Source organism: Trachinotus anak, unplaced genomic scaffold (genome assembly GCF_046630095.1).
Source record: "Trachinotus anak isolate AG129_WGS33_773 ecotype Australia unplaced genomic scaffold, CSIRO_AGI_Tana_v1 ptg000019l, whole genome shotgun sequence".
Classification (NCBI taxonomy): Eukaryota; Metazoa; Chordata; class Actinopteri; order Carangiformes; family Carangidae; genus Trachinotus; species Trachinotus anak.
The window spans coordinates 7098753-7126500 of NW_027273870.1; the positions used below are offsets into that span (position 1 = coordinate 7098753).

The 27748-nt window shown below is 39.3% G+C and overlaps 2 protein-coding genes across 4 annotated transcripts; one reads left to right on the forward strand and one right to left on the reverse strand.

Annotated features, from left to right (window-relative positions):
- Nucleotides 1-4022: 4022 nt before the first annotated feature.
- On the forward strand, nt 4023-26604 carry LOC139636543 (von Willebrand factor A domain-containing protein 7-like). The gene is made up of 18 exons (XM_071504695.1): nt 4023-4186; nt 14578-14769; nt 17389-17525; nt 17657-17801; nt 18041-18134; nt 18682-18810; nt 19741-19927; nt 20015-20184; nt 20378-20490; nt 20623-20739; nt 20838-21011; nt 21140-21272; nt 21392-21544; nt 21782-21874; nt 22817-23088; nt 23336-23469; nt 24106-24265; nt 24425-26604. Exons 2-18 carry the CDS (start codon nt 14584-14586, stop codon nt 24803-24805), a joined length of 2778 nt encoding a protein of 925 aa, XP_071360796.1. The 5' UTR covers nt 4023-4186; nt 14578-14583; the 3' UTR covers nt 24806-26604.
- LOC139636544 (prostaglandin D2 receptor 2) lies at nt 4480-12061 on the reverse strand. Of its 3 annotated transcripts, none has more exons than XM_071504697.1 (3): nt 11912-12061; nt 7898-9281; nt 4480-5981 (listed from the first exon to the last, which is right to left on the reverse strand). In XM_071504697.1, the coding sequence occupies exons 1-3, from the start codon at nt 11920-11922 to the stop codon at nt 5964-5966; spliced, it is 1413 nt and encodes a 470-aa protein (XP_071360798.1). In that variant the 5' UTR covers nt 11923-12061; the 3' UTR covers nt 4480-5963. The 3 variants fall into 3 exon arrangements, with proteins under 3 accessions (XP_071360798.1, XP_071360799.1, XP_071360800.1); XM_071504698.1 differs by adding an exon at nt 11740-11764 and having other exon boundaries at nt 4480-9281; nt 11912-12033; XM_071504699.1 differs by having other exon boundaries at nt 4480-9281; nt 11934-12036.
- Nucleotides 26605-27748: the final 1144 nt, after the last annotated feature.

The window sequence follows — 27748 nt, forward strand, 5'->3', positions numbered from 1 at the left end:
TCCCCACTGTGGGACTAATAAAGGCGATCTTATCTTATCTTTTATATCAATGCTGTGAAAGCAAAAGAATAGACTTATTAAAATATATAACTAGCAGGGATGTCTGATAACAATGCTATACACCAGTAAAGACAGTAAAATTCAAATAAAAATTAAAATTAAAAGACAGTAAAATTAAAAGAAGGTAAAAATCAAAAACAAAAAATAACAAATAAGTCTACCAGGGAAAATACATGACAACAATAAAAAATGTTAATGGGAAAATATTGACTGAAGACAATCAATAACCATTTCTGCAAGTCAGCCAAAGCTGTTCCTGCTTTGGCTGCATCAACCATATCATCAAGCATAAACTTAAAATGACACAAACCTGTCTAATTTAAATATGTCTTGTTCCATTTGTTTGGTGCAAAAAAACAAAAAAACAAACAAACAATAAAACCAAAACCCCGAAACTTAGAACTAATATTTGCCAAGTTTAGTATTTATCTGAGAAGTTTCAAGAGATTTTATGAACTTGTTTGATGACAATTGGTCTTTAAAAGAGAAGTGAACTTGCCCAAAAATGCTTTTAAAACAAAAAGCAGGCAGTGTCTTTCCCTTCTACCAGCAAGAGAAGACCACCTCAAATGCTGGTAGTTCACAAATTATAAAGAACTATGATAAACTGTATCTAGAATTTTAAATGTGGCTTGGGCTGCATATATCCTTCACAATATCACCATGATCTAAGACTGGCATAGCTGACTAGTTAACTGTCGTTCTGAAGCATGACTGGATCCTGAGTAGTGCACCCAGTTTAATTCTAATTTTCTTTGTGAGCTCAAGCACATGTGTTTTATATAAAAGCTTCTCATCCACCCATACACCCAGATATTTGTTATCTTTGCCCTGTTCAATGCAGGATGATCTCGAAATAAGCCATTGTTAATGTTATCAGTAACACCAGCTTTTTTATTATGAATTGTAAAATTTGTCCATTGTGAAAAGGCTCTGTTGCTAAAACAAACAGTAATAATGACAACCTGCAGTTTGGCAATACAAATGTTTTACACTTGCACTTCTCACCTTACATCTGTATTTATAAGTCATTTAGCTGCATCCTCTTCCAGTGTTTCCCCCATTCCAGTAAATTGTCTATAGTTTTTTAAAGGTTTGAATTAACTTGTTTGGTATTCAAACTTGGATTCAATGTGTTTACTTTTAAGATATTTTTTTTTGTGTGTGCAGGTAAAGTGTGGGGTGGGTAATTGCATAGTGAATGTTAGCAAACTTGAGAAATTGCTGTGTTAGGGACATTACATTACAGATATCAACATACACTATATTGCCAAAAGTATTCGCTCACCTGCCTTGACTTGCATATGAACTTAAGTGACATCCCAGTCTTAATCCATAGGGTTTATTATGATGTCGGTCCACCCTTTGCAGCTGTAACAGCTTCAATTCTTCTGGGAAAGCTGTCCACAAAGTTCAGGAGTGTGTTTATGGGAATTTTTGACCATTCTTCCATTTGTGAGGTCACACACTGATGTTGGACGAGAAGGCCTGGCTCTCAGTCTCCGCTCTAATTCATCCCAAAGGTGTTCCATCGGGTTGAGGTCAGGACTCTGTGCAGGCCAGTCAAGTTAATTCACACCAAACTCTCTCATCCATGTCTTTATCGACCTTGCTTTGTGCACACTGGTGCACAGTCATGTTGGAAGAGGAATAGTGTATATCTGTGTACTTTACCTGCATACTCTCCACTTTTATTAATCAGTATACATGTCATTAAATACGTTAGTCACTAAAAGGGGTGCATCATTCCATCCAACCTCTAGTTCACTGTATGTAAGTGTGGTTGTGTGCTGTCCCAGACATTGCCCTTTAAGATGCAGTCCTCAGTGTCCACACCAATATTCTGTAGATAAAGTTGTCAGAGGTCAGTTCTCAATGATCAGAAGGTGAAATCTACCCATCTACTGATTCTTGGGAAATTCACAAATAAATCTGTGGAACTCTACAATTGTACAACACTGTTGGAAGGTTTGCTAATATCCTCAACATTTATTTACCACACCCTGTTCTGTGGAAGTGTAGCACATGCCTTCCTGAGTTCCTGAGTTCAGAATACCCTGGAACAGGATAAAACAATGTTGTTATAATGTCAGACACACCAAGAGGAGGTTTCACAAACACAACATTTCTGTTGGCTCCAGAAATGGTTCACACAAGTTACACATTGTTTCACATTGTTTACTCCGGGAGGAACGACTGAATATAAAGCTCTTTTATATCAATGCTGTGAAAGCAGAAGAATAGACTACCGTAATTTCCGGACTACAAACCGCTACTTTTTTCACACGCTTTGAACCTTGCGGCGTAAACAACGATGCGGCCAATCTATAGATTTTTACGGGCTAACAGCCTCCAGGAGGCGAAAGTGACATTGAGAGTGACAACGAAAGAGAGACTGAGAAAGTGTGTGACGAAGTCATTCTGAGGCTGTTCAGTTCCGACACTGAAGACGACGACTTCGGTGGTTTTAGTGCGCAGGAGGAAGATGAAGATAGGGATCAGTGACTTTTCTGGTAGGCTAACGGCCTACGGCTGGTAGGCTGGTTATTTTTTTTTAACCAGTCGTGTTACTGCTGTGACTGCTTGTTACTGCCGTGTTACAGGCACTGTTCGGAAAAAAGCACTTATTAAAATAAAAATAAAAAAAATCTTTCTGTGTAAATAGGCTATCTGATGTTACAACGTGGACACCTGCGGCTTATAAAGAGGTGCAGCCTATATATGTACAAATTCTTTTTTCTTTTTCAATTTAGTTGTTGCGGCTTATATTCAGGTGCGCTCAATAGTCCGGAAATTACGGTAATTAAAATAAATAACTAGCAGGTGTAACCCACTTGAGAAATGGGTTAAGACAAATCTAAAAAAAAAGGAATTAATAAAGTTACAAATGTTTGAATTTGTGAGTGTGTGAATGAGAGAGGGGAGGGGTTGTGATGAGACGAGGGAGACAAATCACTCCGAGTCGTCTGAGTCACTCTAAGCACATCCGAGTACCTCTTCGAAGCTTCCCACTTTCTTCAAGTTGTCACGTTGAGCTGGACACTGCTCCGTGTCCCCACGTTGAAGTTTGAAACAAGTGAGAACTAAGTCGTAAGTGATACAAAAGTCGGTTACTATCAGAACACAGTTGAAGCGGTTGTACTGCGGGAGCCACGGACCACGAGGAGCATTTGTTCACATTCCTTGTGTCTCGGTCAGGTTTTTGTGTGTGGGTGAGGAACCACAGAGGAGAAGTCCAGCGGTTCAGTGGATGGTGAGCCACCAACGACACCAGACACCCAGATCATCACTTTCCACTGGATCAGCGGAGTTACCTTATTTTGGGCGGTAGGACTGTGTCAGTTCCTGAGACTGGCATAGCTCAATTCACACAAGACATAGAGTCCAATCTGACTTTAAAGACTCTGATAAATCAGACTTTTATCTGATTTAGACCATCACTTGACTCTGAGAAAACTGGCATTGACTGAGAGCTGATCTCACAGCAAGGACAATTTATTTTATTTTATTTCAAAAAAGAAAGAAGGGCCCAGTTTGTTATTTTTTAGTCCCTAAAAGGGGTGCATCATTCCATCCAACCTCTAGTTCACTGTATGTAAGTGTGATTGTGTGATTGTGTGTGCAGTCCTCAGTGTCCACACCAATATTCTGTAGATAAAGTTGTCAGAGGTCAGTCCTCAATGATCAGAAGGTGAAATCTACCCATCTACTGATTCTTGGGAAATTCACAAATAAATCTGTGGAACTCTACAATTTGTAAAACTCTACAATTTGTACAACACTGTTGGAAGGTTTGCTAATATCCTCAACATTTATTTATCACACCCTGTTCTGTGGGAGTGTTGCACATGTCTTCCTGAGTTCCGTGGAAGTAGAAATAGGAAATTTACCACCCACACTCCCCCTTCCTTTATAATCACCAGTAACAGCAGCAAACACGTTCACTAGGGGCTGAATGTGCTGTAATAAGGCAGTGTATCAATCTTCCCAGCACTAACAAATTTACAGCAGCAGAGTAAATCATGCCCTTGACTTGACATGAAAAGGAACAACAACATTTTATCCATCTGAATTTCTTGACCAATAGAAACCTGAACAAGTCCTGGTCCTACCTGGGAACTCTTAGGTAAGTATAATCCTGATATTTACAACAAGATGATTTATTTCTTCCTCCAGCCTTGAGTGATATTGTATCAGTGCAATTAATATGACACACACATTTGCCTCCATTTAACATATTCAGAAAATCATGTGAAAAAATGGTGTGATGGCAATTCTAAGTAACTTCATATGAAAAACCACAGTATCAACCTGTTTGTTAAAGATTTATATTTTGGGATCTATTAAACCCTTATTCACAGATAAAGTCCAAGGAAATAGTGACATTCACAAGTGAGAGAGCGAATTATCACAATAATAGATGGTCTAAACTTTATTAGACCCTGAAAGTGCCAATACAACAGTCTTAAAATACTCCATTACAGGTAAACGTTTTGTATATTAAAACAAAAATTCAGCCTCAGTAAAAGTACAGTATCAGGAAAAATATGAAGTACCAAAAATATAAGTACTGTCTCTGCAGTAAGATGGCCTTGTGACTGATATCTTATTATACTGGAGGCAAGTGTGGAGAGAATCAATGTATAAAGTGCCCTTTGGGTCTTGCAGCAGGGATGGTAAGGTTTCTCTTTTTCTTGCTTTAACTGCCAGATTCCCTGATTTGCCTTGAATTTCTTGTCTTACCCATTATAAATGTTTTGTGCAAAGGGCAAACGTTGAAGCAGCATTACATTGAAGCATAGAAGTATACATGTCAATTTATAAGGTAAAATGTAAATGAAAAATAAACCTCAGTCCTCAGTGTTGTTTAAAAGGTCTGATGAAGAAATGGGTTCTCTCAAAATTTTGTGTCCCTAGCTGCTTTCTGCACAGACAGATACACAGACACACATACAAACTGCTCTCCAATTATAGTAGTCGGACATAACATTATTAGATTATCAATACTGATGCATCAGTGTGGAGGCAGAATTTTACTGCTGTAGCTGCTCAAGGTGCTTAACATACTTTATACACGGTTCGGCAGAGGTGGAAGTAAGTTACACTGGCAAGTCTCAAACAAGTGCCAAGTTACTGTGGTGAGAATGAAGCAAGTTGATTCCTGCTGTAAGTCAAGCAACATATGTCAAGTCACTACTTAGATTAAACAAGTCACAAGTCAGGTTTTGCAAAATTCTGATGATCAACCCCTGTTTTCACATTTAAATCAGTTAAAAGACAGGAAAGTTATGCTTTCACCAGTGCTAATTGTTTTTCAGCAGGATTGCCCAAAAAGTACTGAACTGATCTGCACCAAATTTAGGGGACAGATGAGGCATGGGCAGGGAAGAACCCTGGTAAATCTTGGTGCAGACGTGGTAAAAGGGGCAGATTTATTATCACTTTCTTTAATGTGTGGGAACATTTGGCCCTGGTGAAGCCAAAGTATGCTCTCTACTGAGTGCCATTCTAGTTATTACTATCACTATAATACTCTGTGTGGAAGCTGCATTGCTATGTTCTCTTTTCTCCTGCAATACAAATTTTAGTATTTGTGGTCTGAGCCCCTCCCTATCACAGCTGCTTTGGTCTATGTTGGTCTACTGCATCCTAGTAGGTTGCCAGATTTGTGCATTGCACTAGAAATCATGCAATCATGTTTCAAAAAGAAAATGTAACTTCTCAGTATCTACGAAAATGCAGATATTTAGTAAAATAAAGATAAGTCATCTGTCCCAAGTCAAGTCTCAAGTCGTGAACAATAAGTCAAAGTCAAGTCGAGTCTTTGACTAAAGCTGATGTAAGTCATGTGACTTAAGTCCCCGACCTCTGCACTTAGGTTGCTTGTTCCAGTGGTTCTCAAGCTAGGGGCTGGGCCCCTCCTAAGGGTCACAACACAAATAAATTGGGTAAAAAATAAGACAACACATAGTTCTTTAACTGTGCTGTTCTCTGAGAAGTATTGGATACTTTAACTCCTGGGACCAATTACTGAAATGAAACCGTTAAATGATTAATCAGAACTAATAACAATTCATAGGAGGTTGACAACGGGATTCAACCGCACACTGCTTTTTTCAAGGGGTCACAGGCCCAAAAGGCAGGAAACTACAGTTTAAATCTTCGACAATTAAATTGTGATTACTTTATGTTTTTAAATGTAAAATGTAAAAAAATGGCAAAGTAGCAAATAACTGAATTTATCAATGAAATATAAGAATACAGAAGAATAAAGTAGCAGAAATGTAAACACTAAATTAAAGTAGAACTTTGCAGTAATGGAGTAAATGTACTGAATTGCTCTCCACCTCTCATATGCAGAATACAATATTTTTTGTTTATAACGAATGCATGTTCTTCTATGTATGTGTGTATGCATGAGTGTATATTTCAGTACATGATGGTCAAAAGAAAATCATTGACGTGTGGCTCGGCTTTAATTCTCTTGCTAACATCTGTCAGCTGTAAGTACTGTAGCAGTGCCTTAAATCCCTTTAAAGCAATACTTACCACCCCTCCCTCCACCTACTCTCTCTTTCATTCTTTCCTTATCTCTCATCTGTACCAGCTGTTTTTCACAGCGCTTCCTCTGGCCATATCATTTTCAATAACCTATGTTGTCTATACTCTCACTCTTCTCCTGCTTTGTGATTGTCTTTTATCTTATCCATGTGTTTCTGACTTTTCTGCCGTTAAGCATCAATAACCTATGATCTTTAAATCTACATTACATTATGTCTTCTTGAGAGATTTTCTGAATTACGCCATGTTGTTCAGTTAACTTGCATAGGTTTGTTGGCTTTGTCTCTTCTAACCTTCTCCATGCACACGCTGTACAGTGTTGAACCTTATCTTTCACTTTTCTAAAAAAGCAAGACCCTGTCCAGGGTTATAAGTGCTTTCTTTAGATCCTCCCCTTGATATAGAAAAAACTAAAAACTCCAACAAAAGGGGAGAGTAAGACAACCTACTGGAACTGAATGGTTGAAAGCAAAAGTGAAACTTTGTATGTCAGTCTGACCTGTTAGGTTTAATCCTGCACTGTCTGTATATTCTGGATCTTCACTATCTAATATTCTCTCCAAATTACAGCTACCTCCATAGTAATCCCACATTGCTGTGGCCTACATTACACCTCAGCCTGTGTGTGCGTGTGTGTGCGTGTCCAATTGAGTGGGATGAAACCAGGCGATTGCAGTGGTGGTGATGAGACAGTCAATCAAAATGGATATCAGATATGACCAAATTCAATCTCTCAGACATTCAGCAGTTCAGATTTAAACTGCTCCTGGATTACAGGACCTAAAAGGCACAATCCTACCATATAATTTCATGTCTGCTCATGCTATACTGCTCTCTGGTGGCCAGAATTTGCAATGCACAAACTTTCAATCTATGCAGCATGGCGCTTGCTGTTTCTAGCTTGTGATTCTTCAACAAAAGCAATGTGTGTTTGTGTCCCCTTGTCACAATTTGCATAGGACTTTCCTCTCTAATGTTTCATTTGAATACATTTTTTATGAAAAGGTCTTTAATGAAATGGATTAATCACTTGATTTCTTTTCTTCTGAATGTTACCTACTGACTGATATTCCTATGCTTAGAGCCATACTGCTAGCAAAGCATATACTACTGACTCCTCTGCCAAATACTTTTTGTGGTAGCCCCAGCTTTTATGCAATAAGTCCAAGGCCTTCAATTAAATTAAAGCTACATGTACACTAAGACATGTTGACACAATCGAAGACAAACCAAGCATTCCGCTAAGTCAAACATGAAGCTAAAAACTCAGTATTACCTGATTATTTGATTCATGTCCTGTATTCTCCATGTGACTGTCTTCAAGGCCTTCAGAGGCCAAAGGCAATGGGAATTGGGGCTGGCTGTCAAGTGATTTACTGGGTGGCAATGAACCCTTTGCTGAACCCAGTATTCCAGGGCTCACATCTTGACTGCTTTTCCGTCTAATATGACTTCTTACACTCTTTCCTGGGGCCATCAGCAACCCCCCATCCTCTTCTACCAGTGCGGCAAATACTGCTCCAAGACTCTGCCTTATTCTTACACAGAAGTGTGGGCAACTGAAGGCATACAGAATGGGGTTCAACACTGGATTCAAAAATGCAAAGGTTGTAGCTAAGGGCAGGCCCACCTCCACTGTTCTGAGGTCCTTCTCCCAGTACATGACTATCAGTTCAATCATGCAGAAGATGTGGTAGGGAGCCCAGCATAATGCAAATGCTGCAATCACAAATGTCACCATTTTGATGAAGCTCTGGGAGAGCTGGCCCTGATTGGTCTGATTCAAGGTGGTGAGGGCTGAAGTAGTAGGTGTCAAGGTTAAAGATGGACGGGAAGCCAGAGACTTGAGAGGGATATTAGTTATTTTGGTGGTATTTGTAGTTCCTGGTGCTTTGTCTTTGGGTGACACAATCAGTGCATCAGTTAGTCTGGTGGTGCTGTGCTTCCTCCTCTTACTCCTGTTCCTCAGGATGAGACCTATTTGGATATAGCTCCCAACAATCACCACCAAGGGAATGAGGAACGCTAGCAGGAACTTGGAGATGGCTGTTCCTGCATGCCTTACTTTGCAATCTCTCTCCAGAGTGGCTTTAGTGGATAAAATCAAGGCAAAATTATGATAACACAAATTCCCTCCATTTTCTTTCTTAGTAACTGAACGGAACAAGGTGTAAGGTAAGGTATTAATTGCTGCCCATAGCCAACCCAATGCACACACCTTCCATGCTCCTGCCACTGACCGATGATTCTGGCTCCACACTGGCTTGACCACCAAAAGTAAGCGGTCCAGTGAAATGGCTGCCAGCAGGAAAGCTGACACAAACATGTTTAAGAAGAAGATGGAAGCCTGTATTTTGCAGAGTGGGTTGCCAAGCTCCCAGCTATGGGAGTGGTGAAGGTATGTGGTGAAAAGGGGAAGTGTCAGGGTGGCTAGAAAGTCAGACATGGCTAGGTTGAGCACCCAGACAGCGGCAACGGTGCGCTGCTGCAGGCGAAAGCCAACCACCCAGAGGATCAGGGCGTTCTCAAATATCCCCAGACAGGAGAGCAGACCGTGGACGCAAACCACTGCCCAGTGGGTCTCGCTGATGTTATGGCTCTGCATGTCCTTCAGCAGGGGGCAGAGGAGCTCTCCCATGGTCGTGTTTGACATTGGTGCCCTGAAAAAAAAAACAAAAAAAAAAACAGTGACAGGACACCTCACAAGTTTCTTCTTGATTTAAAGCTAAATGCTTTATATGTTACCTACTGCAATAGCTGATGTTTTTTAATGCATGCTCATGGTTGTCTACAGAAGAAATAAATTACAAAAACAATATCTTACAATAATTTTGCTGATGACTGGTAGACATGCCCTTTCCTGTAGACAGCTGATAAATCCCCACTTCCTTTCCTCATATACTCATAGACAAAATGAAAGCACCATCATCTCTCATCATCTCTCTTGATAATCTTTGTTGATCAATTATAAAACTACTTTGCTGCCAAGGAGACCATAAAGAAAACCTTGTTACAGTCAATTATGAACTAAAACAACAGCATGACTGACATGATTAGAGACAATGAAACCTCTTGAACAGCATTATTCTTGGCAGTAGAAGCTTATTGTACTCTTGTTTTTAGCACAACATCCTCTGTTTAAATCTGGGGATTTTCAACCACACAGCCATTACCTGCTCTAAAGGAGGTTGCATAATTACACAATAACTCATGTAACAACTGTCCTTGGCTTATACATGCAGCAGATATTTATTTTATTAATTCTTATATATTGGTGCACAGTTTTCTTTTGCTCCTTATTCTCTAGAAAACCAAATGAAAAAAAAATCTTTTGACAGTCTTTTGATAAAAACATGTCAAAGCCTGTTGCTATGGTCTAACCACCAGCCCTCGAGCAACCACGTGTTTAGTTAAGCAATACTCTCTGGGAATGTATTACTTAGATGCAGGTATGTTGTTGTGAGGAGAAAAGTGTTTATCTATGTGTTTATCAATTTATCAATCTCAGAAATGAACTGATGAGAGTATTGGTTTTTAGCATTAGCTTTATATAAATTTGCTTCGGAGCTGGCAGCAATGGCTGGCTGGTAAGCCACCAGAATTATGAAGACTGACCTGCTGGGCTACATACTTGGGCGTGACAGCATTTGACACTTTTCAGCAAACCTCAGCACTCTTGTTCTGAGACACATTACAATAAGGAACAAAACAGGAATGATAATAATCTGTACTATGCTGGTATAATAATGCTTATCTTATCTTAGCTTACCAAGAGGATGCAGAGAACCAGGAACTTTTTGTTATATTCTGGTACCAGTGCTAGTGGAGTGCAACATGTGATATGATAGTGTAAAATAGTGTTTAGTTTGTCACTTATGGTTATATAAGGTATGCTTCAGAATTATTTGCAAGATATAGTGGACATATGGAATGTATAGTTATAACTAGATACTAAAGAATAAAGATTTGACTCCTAAAATGTACTCCTTACTTAAATTCAGCCATGGTCACTTAGTCACATCTCCTTACACTGACTGCCTAGATGAGGTAAATACAGCACAGTGACTTCATATGAATACAGAGTATATATATCCATGACACAATGCTGAGAGGACTGCTTCCACCTCAGGTGTAAACATTATTTATTATGATTAATTGTATTTTTTTTGCTTAAAAGAAATAGTTGTGAATGTCTTGGTACGACAGTTGCCTTTAAAATTAGACACTGAGAACTTGAATAACCAAATATGGGAAACATGGTTGTGGGAAACAGTGACCATAGAGTACAGAGGAATAAAGGTCAAAGTGGCAAGGCAAAGGCACTTAGCACTTGAATCTGCAAATTAATACTTCCTTTTTAGGATTAAATTTCATAAGCATAGAGTTGTTTGTTACTACTCAGTGGATTGACTTAAGTGACTGGCCAACTGTATGTTTACTGCATGTTTACATTTGTAGCAGTGCACTTAATGGAGGAATTCACATTAAAATCGCTCTTTATCTCAGCTTCTGTTTAACTAATACACTACTAACTAATTTAATACAGTAGATGCAGTGGCCAGATTATTTGGTACACCTTGTGGATATTTAGCCTCATTAATATAAATGGGGTGGACAAGATATTAGAAACCCTTTCACTACATAGTATTTAACAGCACCATAAAATATAACCTCTACAAGGACTATAAAACTGAATCAACATCTCTATGAAGCAGTTTCAAGATAAAATGAACAGTAAAACCTTCATGAAGGTAGACTTTATTTCAAGACTCCATTATTAGACTGCATAGATTTTGTCCAGATAAATATCATAAAGTCGCAACTGATTGTATACACAATAAAAATGTAGATGATATTAGAAAAGTTCCTTTGTCACAGCAAATTTGATTGTGAATTCCTAATATTGAAATCAAAAGTATGATGCTGCAGTGGTATTGGATGATAGGGGCTGATAAGAATCGTTTCTTTCCACGTGAAAAAAACAGAGATGAAATACATAACTAATCCCGCTTGTACCTTTTAAAAGTATGTAAGCCATACTGCCTGACGGGGTCCAATATCACCGTGTTTGAATATAAAAACTGAATTGTCATTAAGATATAATAGAAAAAGACATACCAGTGCTGCTCGGAAAAATGTAGGCCTACAACAATAACAGCAAAATATTTAGAACAATAAGATAACATGCACTGATGTCTGTAATGACAGTTACAGATGGTGTGATCACAACCATGTTCAGTCATCATGAGGCTGTGAACTGAATTCATTTAGAAGTTTAGGTAACACTCACCTAACCGTCATGTTACACTCACAGAGGAGAGAGAAAAGTCAAAATTCTTTCATGGATTCCTGTTCCTGTTTTGTGCTCTTTGTCTTACTGCCACAGACACTCATCCCTCCAGTTCTGCCACTCTCTACAGCTGATATGTAGACACCCACTGAATCCCTGCCACAACCCCGCCCCGACACAGACACACGTACATACCTCCCTTTGCTCCACCTTAGATGCTGATAAGAGTTGTGAATAGTGAGTGACTGTGTGAAGATGGATGCAAATTTTACTGATATTCCTATTCAAATGAGTTTTCGAAAACAGAGAGTCAGAGGAAGATATTCAGGAGCATTTTATATGAAACAAAGAGAGAGAACAGAACATCACAGAGTCTGAAATGTGATCTGTGTGTAACGTGACTTTATCTGTCCTACATCATTACGTCAAGGCTGGACTTGTGTGAACTAGTTCCCCTGACACTTAAGGCTATGCTGTAATTTTCATGACAATACAATGCATCAACAGGGCACAGTCTATATATGGATATATTTCCACACAGACATCCTCTTTGTTTGCTTATGCTGGAGAGGCCAAAGATTTGAGAGGTAACAAAACATACTGTTAAGTTGAAAATGAAAGAATAACACAAATGCCATTTTATTGATTTAACACACTATACAGTCCTTAGTACTCAGTTATAATGTCATTGTGGATGTATACTAACTGATGTGTGTCATTTCAGGTTGTATGGTGAAAGTTAGAATTTAAAAACACACTGTGTAGTCTGTACATCCATGATTTCCTGTCATGAGGTGTAACTTCAACAGTCTTGCCATGTATTTGTAGGGTACTGCCAAAGGTGGACAAAATACACAGCTTGATCACTTGAGTCTAAATATAGATACTCCTGGTCAAAAATGAATACAATACAAGTGAAAGTTGTTCAGTCAAATTTAAATGTGAAAGTACTGGAGTACTTGCTTTTAAAAATGTTTAAGTGAAGAATCTTCTGCCTCATCTTTATCTAACATATCCATCATTTGGCCACTGCCAAGTTCAAACTGAGCTTTTCAAAAATGCAGCACAAGTACAACATGACTGAAAGCATAGGAACTTACTGTGACTGTCACATTTTTATAAAATAAAATAAATTCCACTGACTAAAGGCTCTGCTTCAAAGTGACAAGTACTCCATAAATGTAATGGAATCAAAAGTACAATATTAATCATCTTATTAGTTATAAGTTTAATAAATAAATAAATAGTAGTATATACAAATAACTGAAAAACATACTTAAGTACAACATTTTAGGGTTCACTGATTTCAAGACGAAGATGAACAGTTTTGGCGGAAGTATTCAAATTATTACTTATGAGTATTAGTAATATGAACTCCATAGGAAACACACGTAAAAATCCCTCAGAGAAAATTTAATTCACAGAAAATTACATGAATATTTTTTTAGCAAAAGTAACAAAAATAAAATTACTCATAATGCAAAACATTGTGTGTTTCTATTGTATATTAGATTATTGATTTATTATTACTGATCTGTTCATGTGTGGGTAGCATTGAACTGTTCTAGCTGATTGAGACAGAGCTAGTTTTAAGTATGTTACATTCTGCTGGATAGTTTAATCTGTAACAGTACATCATGGCTTGCAAGTTCATTCCTTGGTTTAAATGTGAAGTTTTAATTTGTAAAGTGACTACACCTTCCAGATAAGTGTGGTGCTGTAAAAGGTATAATATTGCCCTGACAAGTTCAAATAGCTCAAATTTGGACTTAACAACCTGTAGTTACATTCCACCATTGGTAAAGAGGGATGGACTATTGTCATGATACTGTGACTATTCTCCCTTATTGCATCTGTTGACCTATTAAAATTATAATTTTAGTTTTTGACCTAATTTAGCTATAAACATGATGGCTTCATCTCCAGTTACCTCATATTTGTTTGAAAACTTTTGCTACATGGCAGTTTAATGATCCATCTTTGGAGTTCATGATTGTGATTAAAGCTGCACTTGTCAATATATTATGAAACTATGTGTATGTGAGGAATATGACTTGTGACGAACCCACTCTAGTTACTGTACATATCTAATGATCTTTAAGGTCAGTTATTGGGATGTGGTTGGCTGCAATAAAACACAACTTAATGAGTAAGACTGGGAAATAAGCTAGTGTGACTTAAAGAAAGTGAGTGAAAAAATAGCAACTTGCCAAGGCATGGAAATGAGAAACTGAAGTAAATTTGATTCATGTTCTTATGATGCTTAATATGTTTGATAATAAGTTTTATGGGGTATTTATGATGGAAAGATAAGAAAAAAACAAAAAAACAAACACATAAATCTGAATATGTACTGTATGTTATGTGTCAAGAAATATGGACTTTGGAAATGAAGAAAAGGACAAAACAATCCAGAGAAAATGTCAAATGCTGACCTCAGAACAGTTAAGACTATAATCCATCCCAGCTTTGACTACGTCACGTATATCCTGGATACAGGTCATGGCAACAGGAATGAACTGGTTGGTTCATCTGAGCGATTTTCTTTGAGCAAGTCAGAACATGGGTCAATTCAAACTAGATGCATTAATGGTCCTTTTCCAGTATTTGTTGGTGAACCAACCTGATAACTAATAATGAGTCATTTCTTCTCCCTGTCTTCCTAGCTCTCTATGACTTCAATGTTGGGAATAGCCCTGCTGGGCTTGGCCCTGATGGCAGGGCCAACTGTGGCCTTTTTCCCTAATGGGGGCAGGATGTCCACTCATATCAGGATTACTAGAAAAGCTATACGGCAAAAAGTGATGGAGACATGTCGGGCGGTGGCTGATGCAGCTGGTCATGAATTCAAACCCACAGTAAGTTGGAAGATAATAATGGGCAAGACAGCACAAAAATAGTCACAACATGAAGAAAGAAATACACACATATTCACTCACGTTTTAATTCAACATAAGTGTCAGCTTGGACATATAAACCACAACAAAAACAAGAGAGGCATACAGATACACAGTGGATATATGTTCAGATTGTGGTTTATTCCATGCCATATTTTTAAGGGAATAATTCCTCATTTTGGGAAATTTGCTTATTCTCTTTCTTACCTTTAATAAAAAAGTGTCACCCAGAGAGTTGCCCCATTTTGAAGGGGACTTTCACTGTCCTAAATGAGACTCACCCTCTTGGCAGAGCTCTAAGGATGTCAGGCTTTGACAGTGCAGCGGGCCCAATTCCAAAGGTTCCAAACAAAAAGTGTAAGTAACATTTGAAGTAAACCTACTATGGGGTTAACCCTCCCTCCGTTGTTTGAACCTGAGGTAGGCACTCAATCGAACAACTGAGACTTTCCTCCGGTATCTATTTTCTAGATACACCACAGAACGGCCTCACTGATAGGGAAAACCCCAATAGTTAGCCACACTATTATAAATTAACTGTGACAGTTCCTTGCATATCCCGTCCTTTTCCTAACAGAAACTCAAAGAATTGTTTTGGCTTCTTGCATCTATTTTATACATAATTGGAGTTAACTTCAAGCCAACATGTGGAGGAGTCTTATCTTAAAGAGGCAGTCTCTGAGTGGTACAGTTTCTAAAATCTAATCTAAAAACCCTGTTGTTCACAAACATGTACGTACATGGACAAAAGTTACGAAGAAATACAGAGTGCACAGACATGCACTTATTTGTTAGCTAATGCCAGTGGATAAGATCTGAGGTGTAAGGTGGAGTCTGACCATTAAGAGCCTTAAAGGTAATGAACAGGGTCTTAAATTGAATTATGAAGTGAACAGGAAGTCAGTGAAGGGGGGCTAAGACTGGGGTGATGTGCTCGTGCTTTTTTGTTCCAGTCAACATCCTTGCAGCTGTAAGCGAGATAGTGAAGATTGAGAAAGGCCAGAGGATTGCAAAAGTCAAGATGAGTTCATGTTATGTCTTCTGATGATGTTTCCAAGGGGGAACATGTATAGGCTGAATAGAACTAGCCCAATGATGGGACCCTACAGGTCACAGATCACAGGAGGAGGAGAACTGGTCTTTGACCACTGAAATGTCCTGTTTTTCAGATAGGATCTGAACCAGTTTAATGTGTTACCCTTAACACTGACCCACTTTTCAAGATGTGTTTAGAGATGTGCTTGTGACACTAGGTACTATGTGAGTCAATGTAGTGTCTAGTCTTCCCTCAGTCCCTCAGTCCTACATAAAAGTCTTGAGAAAAACAGCTTCCTGCAGAGCTTGAAGTAATGCTGCAGCTCCAACCAGCATCATGGCTTTCCATGTTCTGGCTGGTGACAGTTTTGGCAAGTAAAGAGATGGGTTTTGATGCCGAGCTCAGAACTTGTTATAAATACCCCTTTTCCACCAAAATTAGTGATTATAAACAGCCTGTATGAATGCAGTTAAATCCACTAATGAAAGCGGATCTCAGTCTGAACAGAAAGTTTGGCGATACAGAACACAGATGGTAATATAGAACACACACACAGAGACAGTGGAGAGAGAGTGAGCAGCTACCTGCTGTGCAAACTGATAAAATGTATCTGTCATGTCTCTCATCTCCAGGTTGTTACTTCTGTAAAATAGTCGGAGCCTTCATATAAGACGTTTCAATCTATGATTGTATCTTTTTAAAACTTATTTTGAGCCTCCAGCTCACTCAAACATCCCAGAGCTCAGCAGAACCACAGTCTTTCTGGTTTAACAGCACCGTGCTGGACAGTTGACATCCTATGTCTGTGTGCCCTGACAGGTGTAACAGCAACAGAAGGGAGAAAATTAGCAGGTTTGCCTGGGTGTTGTGTTTACATCAATGCCGATCTGAGCCGGAGAGGAATTTTGCCTATTCCTGCCCGGTTGTTGCCCAGCAAGTTATGTCAGTACCTTATTTTATAACTGATGACTGTCCATTGAGGTTTTTTGGATCCAGAGGGCTGAGCGAATACACATCGATTGGTTCACCATATTGTAACAGCTTTACATTACTCTTGTGAGATTAGGCTAGATTGAGTAGGGAAGCAGGTGGGCGAAGAGGTGAAAGGCTACCACCTATGGATGTACAGCAAGTAGCATGATCTTACACATTATACCTTTAAGTACACCAATGAATGAATCTGCAAACACAAGGAAAAGGTGACTTAACCTAAACTAACAGTACATAGTTATTTAAACCATATTTACACCTAAATCAGTAAAGCATTGACTGGGAACGGTTGGGCTGGTGGAGAGAGCAAAAAGTTCACACTTTTTTTTCTTTTTGCTGTCTTCTACACCTTCAACCACCAACTGTCTACTTAGCTCAGTATGAGGATTTTGTTATCGAAGGACTCAGCCAAGATAGCTGTTCCCCTCTCCGCTCTCAGGCTTTATGCTAAGTTAAGCTAAATGGCTGCTGGAGGTAGCTTTATATTTTTGGCATGCAGAAGTTTTTAACAACATTTTACCAGCTTTTTGTGACACAGTCTTTTCTTTGCCCAGGACTCCTCTCCTGAGGAGTTGGTTCAGGCCTGTCTGGGACCCACAGCAACAGGAGAGGTGTCAGGTGCCAAGTTTCACTCTGCTCTTCGAGAAATCTACAGACAGAATGGTCTGGTAGACCGCTACTTTGTCAATAGGTAGGAGAAAGATCAAAATAAATGAACAGTTGTAAAAGCAATAATAAAATTTAAAATAAAGGAATAAAATAAGATTTAATGATTTTATGATTTTCCCTTACCAAGTTACTTCTTGTGAAAATTTTTTTTAGTGCTCCACATCACTTCAACTCAGAGGCCTTCCTGCAGGGGCGTGCCCTAATCACAGAGGGGATGGTTGCTATTAAGGCTAACATTCGTGAGGAGAACTTCCAGGCTGCTAGAGAAACACTGGGCCGAGTCCTTCATACACTACAGGTGAGAGAGCAACTAGACATAGAGAAGATGAAAAATGAGAAATTAACTGGAATAACCATCAGACACAGAGTGGAGGACAGAATGATAAAGCCTAAAGGAGGCAGAACAAGTGAAGAAAGAAACTAAACAGATGAAAAGATTTAAACCTCCACTTTACGGTGTGTACAAATACTGATTTATGAAATCTGCTGATGTGTATGTATGACGGTGTTGATGTGTGTATTTCCATGTGTTGTCAGGACTTCTACAGCCACAGTAACTGGGTGGAGCTGGGATACACAGAGCCATACATCAACCTCATACGCCCAGATCTGCCACTGGAAAACCTGGCAGGTGTGTGTGTATGAACATTTGTGTCATACAGAAGATGATATTCATACCATTGTAGTCATCATCTGGGAGCATGTAAAGACCAAAGAGCAGAGTGTGTTGTTGTGTCTTTGGCCATGGAGAGAGCTGATTGGCTGGTGGATGTGCATTATTTTCAAATAACCAAACAGCTGTGAAACAGCAGTCCAATCACTGTTATGAACTGATAATAATTAAATTAAATTATTGACTGGGAAACTGCGATGTTGTTACCTGGATTCTCTAGTTTTAGTAGCACAAATGATTCCAAAGTTAATAAACAAACAAAAAAAACCATTACACATATTTTACTGTTGACAAGAGACTGTGGTATACATGGAATTATCCACTCCAACCCAAGTAGTTTTGAAAAATGAAGCACTCCCAACCACCCAGGTTTTTGTTGACTATCCTAGATGTACTCAGAAACAGCAGCTGTAAAGTTAGGAAATATATAGTTACACCTACTTACCTTGGTCTGGAGTCAAATACATTGTTTGTCCTGTATCTTGTTCTCACATTGCTTGCATAGATGTCAACACTGCCACCTGCAGGAACTTTGCCAGTGGAACATGCCCCAATCCCATCCTCCCCAACATCCAGAAAAAGAAGAAGCTCACATCAGGCTACATGGGAATCTTCTCTTCTAGCAAGCCAAAAGGTATCAGTGATAAATATATCTCCAAGCCATATTCAGATACTTAGAGTCATAGTGTTTAAGATACATCTTCTTGATGTGCTGGGACTAAGTGAGGGGCCTACAGTCACTGACAATAGTTGCCACTACAGTGTGTGCAGATGCTGCCTCAACATGCACTACATTTAAATAAAACTGTAATTGACCTCAATCTAGTCAACATTTTAATGAGAGCATTATTACTTGAAAAAATGCTAGAAGAAAGCAGATAAAAACATAAGGTAACTAATATATTGTTGGAATGCTGATATGCATAAAATACCACATTTAGAATCAACTCAGTATTTTAGACCAGTGCCACTCTAATATCTGGGCTTTTAATCTGTAGCAGCCACTTCTTAGAATCACTTCCTGTGGTCATCATCATATTTATGAATTATTTGTTTGCCATCTAAAAAATGTAACTATAATTTAGATTACAAAAATATATATATATGTGTTGGACACATGTATAACCAGTGAGCTTTGTTACCCTTGGACAAAAGCCAGGCTAGCAGTTTCCCTGTTTGAAGCCTTTATGCTAATTCAAGGTAACTGACTGCTCTCTGTGGCTTAATATTTATTGTATAAATTTGAGACTGGTATCAGTCTTCATATCTAATGCTTGTTGGAATATGTGTATTTTCCAACTAGTCCTTTTACACCCTATAGGGAATCTAGATAATAACTAACCAATAACTAATGTGCATCACCTCTGTTAGACATTTAAGTTGCCTCAGTATTTATTGAGTTGTAATTAAACATTAAATTTACATGCAACACTCATTAACCAGGTATTTCAAATCAAACAGACAAACATAATTCAATTGTACCAGGTTCAATCTACCCATAAGAGCATTATATATCATTTTGAATCATGACCCAGTTCAACCTGTCTCTTCTGTCCTGTGCCAGGTAAATGTAGCCATGGAGGTGCAGCTGACCTGACCAGCACAGCAGTTCCTCGTGGTGGCCTCAACAAAGATGAGCGTCGCTCTGACAACGTGGCCCTCCACAATGCTGCTGTGAATGCAGCCACAGCTGCAAGTCTCCAGCTCCTGGATGACATCCGCTTAGCTGCTGGGGACAATGACTTTTTGAGGTAAGACAGTCATACATAAATGAACGTTAGGATTCTGAAAATTGTACTGTAGAGTAAAAATGAACATTCTGTTTTTCTTCCTCACAGAATGATGGGGATTGCTCGCTCATCTGTCGTGTGCTTTGTTATTGACACCACTGGCAGCATGTCTGATGACATTGATGAAGCCAGGGAGGTTGTTTACGAAATCATTGACAGCAAAAAAGGAACACAGGATGAGCCCTCTGAGTACATCCTGGTGCCCTTCAATGACCCCAGTATGAACTCTTCTACCCTACCGGTCATGTTTAGGAAACCATTAGTAGTGTTAGAGCCCTGACAGTGTGTGATAGCATGTTACACATGTAGTTCTAGTAATATTTTAGTGTATGATCTCTTTTAAAATAGATAAAGCAAATTGCGGTGCATACTGTAAATCTGCATACAGTAACAGTTTGTATTTTTATGTAGGTTTTGGACCTATAATCAGGACAACAGACCCCGATAAGATGAAAAGAGAAGTCTCTAAAATCAAGGAGAATGGAGGGGGAGATATCCCTGAGATGTGTCTGTCAGGACTTCAGGTACTAAAGCTATTATATTTTCATATTGTAACTAAAACTGTAAATAACTAGAATGGTAAAATTTACAGATATTTTTATAGTTCCTTGAAAGACCATGGTGATCCAGGAACTGACCAGGTTTTGTTTCCCCAGTTGGCTCTCACTAGTGCCCCAGCCTCCTCCCATATCTATGTTTTCACTGATGCCCCACCCAAAGACATCGTCCTGAAGGACACGATTAATGCTCTCATCAGGAGCACCAAGTCAACGGTAAACACAGACTGGCACCACTGATGAATGATGTTCACTCAGTCTATTTATGCTATTTATGCGAATTTAACTTGAAACGCTGAAACTAATCTCCACAGGTGTCATTCTATAAGACTGTAAAGAGTACGAGGCGTCGTCGTTCACCTGGTGCTGATTCCTTTAAAGACTACGAGGATCTGGCTCTGGCCTCTGGAGGCCTAGCCATCCATGTGTCCAAGAGACAGCTGCATAAGGCAACAGACATCATCCTTGACACCTCTACTGCAGCTCTGGTAGGACTCTGCAGTTCTACTTGTTCATCCTTTGCAATCTAAAGCATTTAGCAGGCCTCAAATGGTTGGATCAGTTTGAAGAACCAAGATAATTCATTTTTCTCCTCTTGCTCTCCCTACTGTTTTAGGTGACAGTTCTTCAGTGGGCAAGGAACCCTGGGAAGCAGGAGACATTCCCCTTCGTATTGGATGAATCTCTTCAAAACATCACCATCTACATCACAGGAACATCCATTACTTTCACACTGACCAACCCTGCAGGTAGGTTTCAATAAATGTGTTTAAGACTTGTTGGATGTCCATCTTTCTTACTGAGAACATTGTAATGATAGACTTAGAGTTAGTCTTTTCAACGAGTAATACAAGGTAAACATTTCCAGGTGTGAGCCAGAGCAACACTGAGGCCAGTGGTAAACTAGGGACCATTCAGACAGTGGGTAACCTGAGAAGAGTTCGTCTCAATGCTGACAAGCAGACAGGAACCTGGCAGATCAACATCAACTCCAACCAACCATACACATTCAAAGTCACAGGTCAGATACTGTATATTTGATAATTACTATGCCTTCCTGTTCAGAAATGCTGTGAAATTGTGTGCTTTTGCCCACATCTTGAGCTGCAGATTAAAGTGTAAAATATTTATTTCTCTCTCATTTTGGTCCATGCAAAGTTTGAAGACTCACTCTTTCTAGAGTCAGAATTTCACAGTTGTTGTGTTCACTGAGTTCTTAGGATGTATCTGTATTTCCTGTGTGTGCTTGTGTTTCTAGGCCAGAGTACTATCACCTTTATCTATGACTTTGTGGAAAGCTTCAAGGGACCTCACCCAGGTTTTGCAGTACTCAGTGGGCGTCCACAAGCAGGTAACATGTAATAAATCAATGTCACTGTTTCACGACAGGAGTAAATATGTACATATTGTACATTTTTTTAACCATAGAATAAATGAATTATCATGTGATGGCTAGACATAAAAAAAGTTGTTAGTCAGCATGTAGTTAATTGTTGTGCATGTGTTATCTGAGGCAAGTGCCCACAATGTGTGTTCTCTGTGCTACAACAGCATCATCTAGAGGTGAAAAGTAATTAGGCCACCAAAGGGTACCTGCAGACTGCTGCCCATGATCACCTTTGCAGTTCCCCTCTATCTGACAGAGCATTTCAGCATCTTTTAGCTCATTGTTTTGGATTGGAGGACTGCAAATGTCTTATTGGTTTTGGTTCACTGTCAGCACTTTTTCAAGATGCAGCAGTCAGCTGTTGTTCTGCTAAAAACCTCTGATAAAGATCCAGATATTTCTCTCAAAATCAGAGTGGATCTTGGACTTGCCAGGTGGCCAGAAACACAACACAGTTCAATTAATGCTAATATTTCCGTCTTCTTGCTGGATGTGTAAGAAAAACTGTTTGCTAACAAGTTCACTGTTTTGTAACGTAATAATAGAACAATGTTGTCAATACACCAAAAATTTGTTCATGCCATTTCAACTAAACTGCAAATTTCTTAACCATCCAACATTTTGTAAATGTGATTATCGGCAACACATTCGTGTAGCTAATTAGTAATTTATTTTAAATCATTAAGGCTAATGACAGGGGTAAAGGTAAGTGTTTGTTCTTGCAATGGATTGTGCGGCCTAATCACACATTTCAGCCCGTCATGAGTTTGTGAAAATTGAGGCTTCATTCCACCAACTATTGCATTATCTAGGGGTTTCCTCTCCAAACAATCAACCATTTAAATGGATTTTCCTGTCATTCTTCTCATGACTTTGCTTCTCTGCTTCTCTCCTCTGGATATCCAGGCCAGCCAGTCACCTTGATGATCTCAGTAATGGGAAGAAAAGGTCCGCCCTCGTTAACTGTTAGCAACATTGGCCTGGTAACTGCGTCTGGTCCTGAGGCTGTGATCAATGGCACAATGACTGACATGGGTGACGGAGACATCCTGGTGACTGTTGATGAGGTCCCTGAGGGGGAGTTTGTGGTCATTCTGAAAGGAACAGACAAAGTGTCAAACACTGAATTTCAGAGGCAGTCTACCACCCAGATGTCCGTCTCTAAAGTGAACATCCAGGTCTGTCTCTATATGTCCTCCTCTTAACCTGTATACTCATTCATGCAGCTTTTGTTTGATGATCAATGACAGAGGCCATAGGAGTAGCTAAGGAATAGGCCTACTGAATTTATTTTTATTTGTTATTTTAGAGTTATATATGCGAAAATATCAAAAATTTTCAAGAATGTTTTTGGAATAATAAGAATGATATCATTATTCTTCACCTGTTCCTTTTCATGGTTCTTTTCATCCATTTTCTCTCCAGGCTGTGATGGGCAGCACTGTGGAGGCAGGAAAAGCCTTCAAGCTTCCCTTCAGTGTAATGACTCAGGGCTTTAGTGGTCAGTACAACATCATAGCCAGAAATGACAGAAACTTCTCCATGTCCTACCCAAGCAGGTGAGGGGAAGCAACGAAGAAGATTTCCTTTGTGAAATATCTTTATCCACACTGATAGGAATAGTTCAGCTTTTTGGTAAAATACTATGTTGCCTTCTCACAGAAGGTATAGGTTGTGGAGAAGAGAAAAATAACACTAGCTTCCATCCAACAGTAAAAAAAAATCCACTGACCAGCATCTCTAAAGCTATACCCGATTTGTTTAACGGGCACAAAAACCAAAGCGTAAATACAGGGTAAAGTAACAGGCTATTTCTTGGCTCTGAGCATTTGCCAGATAGTCAACAAAGATTTCAGTAAATAACTGGTCCTAGCTAAGAAATTACCTATATTATAGATAACAGTGATTACAGCAACCCATTGGTACTAGAACCCAGTATTATGTGTGTGCTATGTTTTAACCCTATGATTTCTAGTGTGTTGGGGCAATAGTGTGTTGGTGTCTATCCCCACTCACCAATTGCAGTAAAGGTTGGGGTGACTCACGCAGACAGATTACTTATGGTTATAAGCTGCCCATCACTAACACCTCTCACCCTCTACATCTTTAAATTTCAATCAAAATCAAGTGTGTAGATAGCACACAATTACAGTCCCTGTAACCAAGAAGGATATTTCTCTCTCTTCTGTTGACAGCCTCACCTTGACAACCGGAAACAATACAAATGATACGTTGACCATTATGCCACCTGCCAACACACCATCAGGCACTGATGTCACTCTGACTGTGGAAGCCAAGTCGTCCAGTGGTGCTGACTCCAATTACATTGTTCTGAGATTGTCTGTTGTTACCAAGGTAACCACACACATCCTGGATCTCACATAGTTGGAAGGACACACATGCACACATTGAACACAAGCACTTTTCAAAAGTTATGCAAGTATGAAACAGATCTAAATTTCCATTTGCTGTGATGCATGCATACATCTCTCACCTTGCTTTTTCTCTGTCCAGATTACAGATTTTGTTCAGCCTTTGTGTGAAGTGGTTAGTGTGCTGGCTGATGATTGCCCTCAAGATGTGTCTCAGTGTGGACCTTTCCAGTGGGAGCTCTCGGCCAACCTCACTGATGGAAACGGCACTGGGATAGAGAGAATCTCCCTGCAACAGGGTGATGGAACCCTCTCATACACCTCTCTGAGTGCTCCCATTATCCAGGCAAACTACAACGCTTCCTGCTGCTCGCAGATTGTTGAGTTTGTAGCTGTGGATAAAGTTGGCAATGTGGGAAAATGCTATCAATCAATTGTTCGTTCAGGTGGTCCTCCGGCTTTAACTCTGTCATTGCCACTGTGGTTGTGCCTGCTGGTGTCTGCCTTTGTAATGAAGCCTTGAAGCATAATTTAGGTTGTGTCTTTTGTCTGTATACTGCATCAGCTATTGGACACACATTGATGATTCAAAACTATTCAAAACAATGTGAAACATTCTACTGGTGAAGGTCATCTTATGCCTTGATATCGTGTTAACACAAAGTGTGAGCCCTGAATGACTGTGGATAATGAATGTATTTAATAAATATTATATTATAAATATTCAAATATTTACAATAAAAAATATTTCAATTGCATTAATGTTTTAACATTAAGTGCAATTAAAATTAATTTGAAAGGAAACCTCTTCCTCTTATTTATCATAGGGTAACATGTGTTGGTAATCCTGTATAATGTTAAAATGTTAAAATTTGTTGACTTCAACTCCCAGATTGCCACTGTTTTCTTACTGATCAAGGAAGAATCAAGTGTTGCACAATCCCATCAGCTGCTAGATGCAACCATGCTTTACAATAGTGTATTAATAGATTTCATTTCAAATGGTGGTATTCACGCTGTTAGAGACTGTATTTACCTGATACATTTGATGATAATTGATACCAGTGACCAGCAAGCTATGCCCCAATTCAGTAGCCGCATCTTTTGGAGGGTGCATTTGAAATGCGACCAAGAAATGCAGCCTTCTATCCCTTGGCAACGAATGCTCCAACAGGTGAATCATTCATGGTCCAACCTATCTGATGAATCATTGCATGCTATCTTAATCAAGTAGTGGGTTTCCAGCTCAGTTGGAAAGCTGACAATACAACTGTTAAAAATCAAAGGCCTTAATATCTCAGGTTCTGTAATAGAAAAAGTTACATGCTGTCGAGGTCACTAGGGCAATGGGAGAGACAGCATAGCTGAAAATCAAAAAATGAAAATTCAATCAAAAATGGTCTTTGTTTGATTTTTCAATTCATTATCATGTTATGAGCACCTCAGTGTATGGTTGGCTTTGGAAATGAGTGTAGAAAAATAAAGACTAACTTCATTTAAGTTAGAATACTGAAAATCCACAAACCAAAAGCATTACAGAGCCTGAATTTTATCTTAGTCACAGACAAACACAATTATACCACACAAACAATTACAATCTTTTGTGTCTTTATTGAACACAACTGTCAAACATTCATAGTGCAAGTGGAAAAAGTAAGTGAACCCTTGGATTTACAGGTTTTTTTCAATTGCTAATGCTATAATCGTTACAGTAAATGAAAGTTGTAATGGATGGAGTTTGGTGTTATTATAATAACTGTTGATTTAATTATATTTAAATTCGATAGGAAAAACGTGTGTGTGTGTGTTTGTGAGTGTGTGTCAGAATTCACTGACTTAATGATGACATAAGATTCAGTATCAAAGCCCCCATTAGAATGTACTGATCCGGACTGATCCAACCAGGGGCAGACACAAAGTGGACCTTGTTGGATTTGTAATAGCTTGGCTACATTACAGTTTAACTTGTTAGTGAAATTTTTAATCAAATTTAATCACTGTCATGATAAAGCTTTGTTAGTTGGTTAAGTCTTGCATTGGGTAGAAGTAGAACTTCTTTGACACAGGCAACTGTCATTTTGTCATATCATACAAAATGTAAGTAAGGAGCGGCATGCTGAATATGCCTATTTTATTTGGACCTAAGGGCCTATACTGCTGACTTAAACGTTGAAGGATAGCATTTGTCCTAAAGGTCACTAGTGAGGATTTTGTGTTGCTGCAGTGGTTTGACACAATGACATATCATTAGATCACATTTAAGAAATGTACATTTAATCTTTTATGTGTTATCTGTTATAATTGGCTTTACATTGGGTGTGAGATGACGAAGTCGTGCTGGCTGATGGTTGTAGTAAAACTACTGTGTTTCTGAACAACCTTCTGTGTCTCCATGACATACAGTAACTGTTATAACTGATGAAACAAGCTGCAGCTTCAAGCCCTGTGTAACTTTATGATACTTTCAAGACTAATGTTACCACCACCACCACTAAGGTGCAGTTACAGTACAGCCAACATGTCCATATTGATAACATTCTATCAACCACAACTCTAGCACAAGACTCAAAGCTCCAGTTCCCCAGCCCTGGGTGCTTGGGCATCGAAGGGTCTCATACCTGGTCCTTGAACAAAGCTCTGGTTCTTAAGCCTTGACACTGTTTTTTCTTTTTCTTTTTTTCTCAATAGATGGTAGTGTAAAAATTGTTTCTCATTTTATCTCATTAATGCATCACCTGTTCAAAATGTGCCTGTCAATACTTCAGGTAGTATCCAGGGAGGGGTACCTAGGTGTGGATACAAGGGGTGGTGTAAAGCCCAGAACCAGGAAACCAGGGATGGAACCCCTGGACTAGTGAGAACAAGAGTCTGGTTCTGTTTTCCTTCACTTTCTTTTTTTTTTCGTTTATTTTCACTCACTTCAGGGTGGTGTTGAAACAGTTTCTAGCCATGGCCAGGGGTCTGGAGCCAGTGCTAGACGTTGAGAATCAGAGCCCAGTTCAGAAACCAGGTAATGAGGCCTTCTAAGAACAAAGCAGGTAGAGCTAGGTGTCAGGTGCCAGTGCCCTGGGTGGTTGGGTTAGGGGGCCCAGTGTGGAACCCTCCTGGGCCCAGGGTTGGTCCCCTGGAGCCAGTGCAAAATCACAGACTAACAGCACAAATGAGTGAGAATGAAAAACTGTCTTGTGTCTGGTTTTTGTTATTTTTGCTCATTTTAGGGTAGTTTTGAAACAGTTTCCAGCTGAAGCAGACATGGTTGGGCATGTGGAGCCGGTGCCATATGTTGAGAACCAGAGCCCAGTTTAGGGACCAGGTCGGAGGCCTTCCCAGAACCAAGCAGGCAGGGCTGTGGGCCTTGAGCCAGTGCCAGGCTTTGGGTTGGGGGGCCAGTTTATGTGTGAGGTGTGGGGCCCTGAACTGGGCTCTGCATCTCAACCCCTACCACTGGCCTCAGTCCCCAAACCCT

Coding starts and splice junctions, on each gene's coding strand:
- LOC139636543 (XM_071504695.1), top strand. CDS start 14,584: ATGACTTCAATGTTGGGAATAGCCCTGCTGGGCTTGGCCCTGATGGCA. Junction 19,928..20,014: donor GGGGACAATGACTTTTTGAG/GTAAGACAGTCA, acceptor TCTTCCTCACAG/AATGATGGGGATTGCTCGCT. Junction 21,545..21,781: donor ATACACATTCAAAGTCACAG/GTCAGATACTGT, acceptor TTGTGTTTCTAG/GCCAGAGTACTATCACCTTT.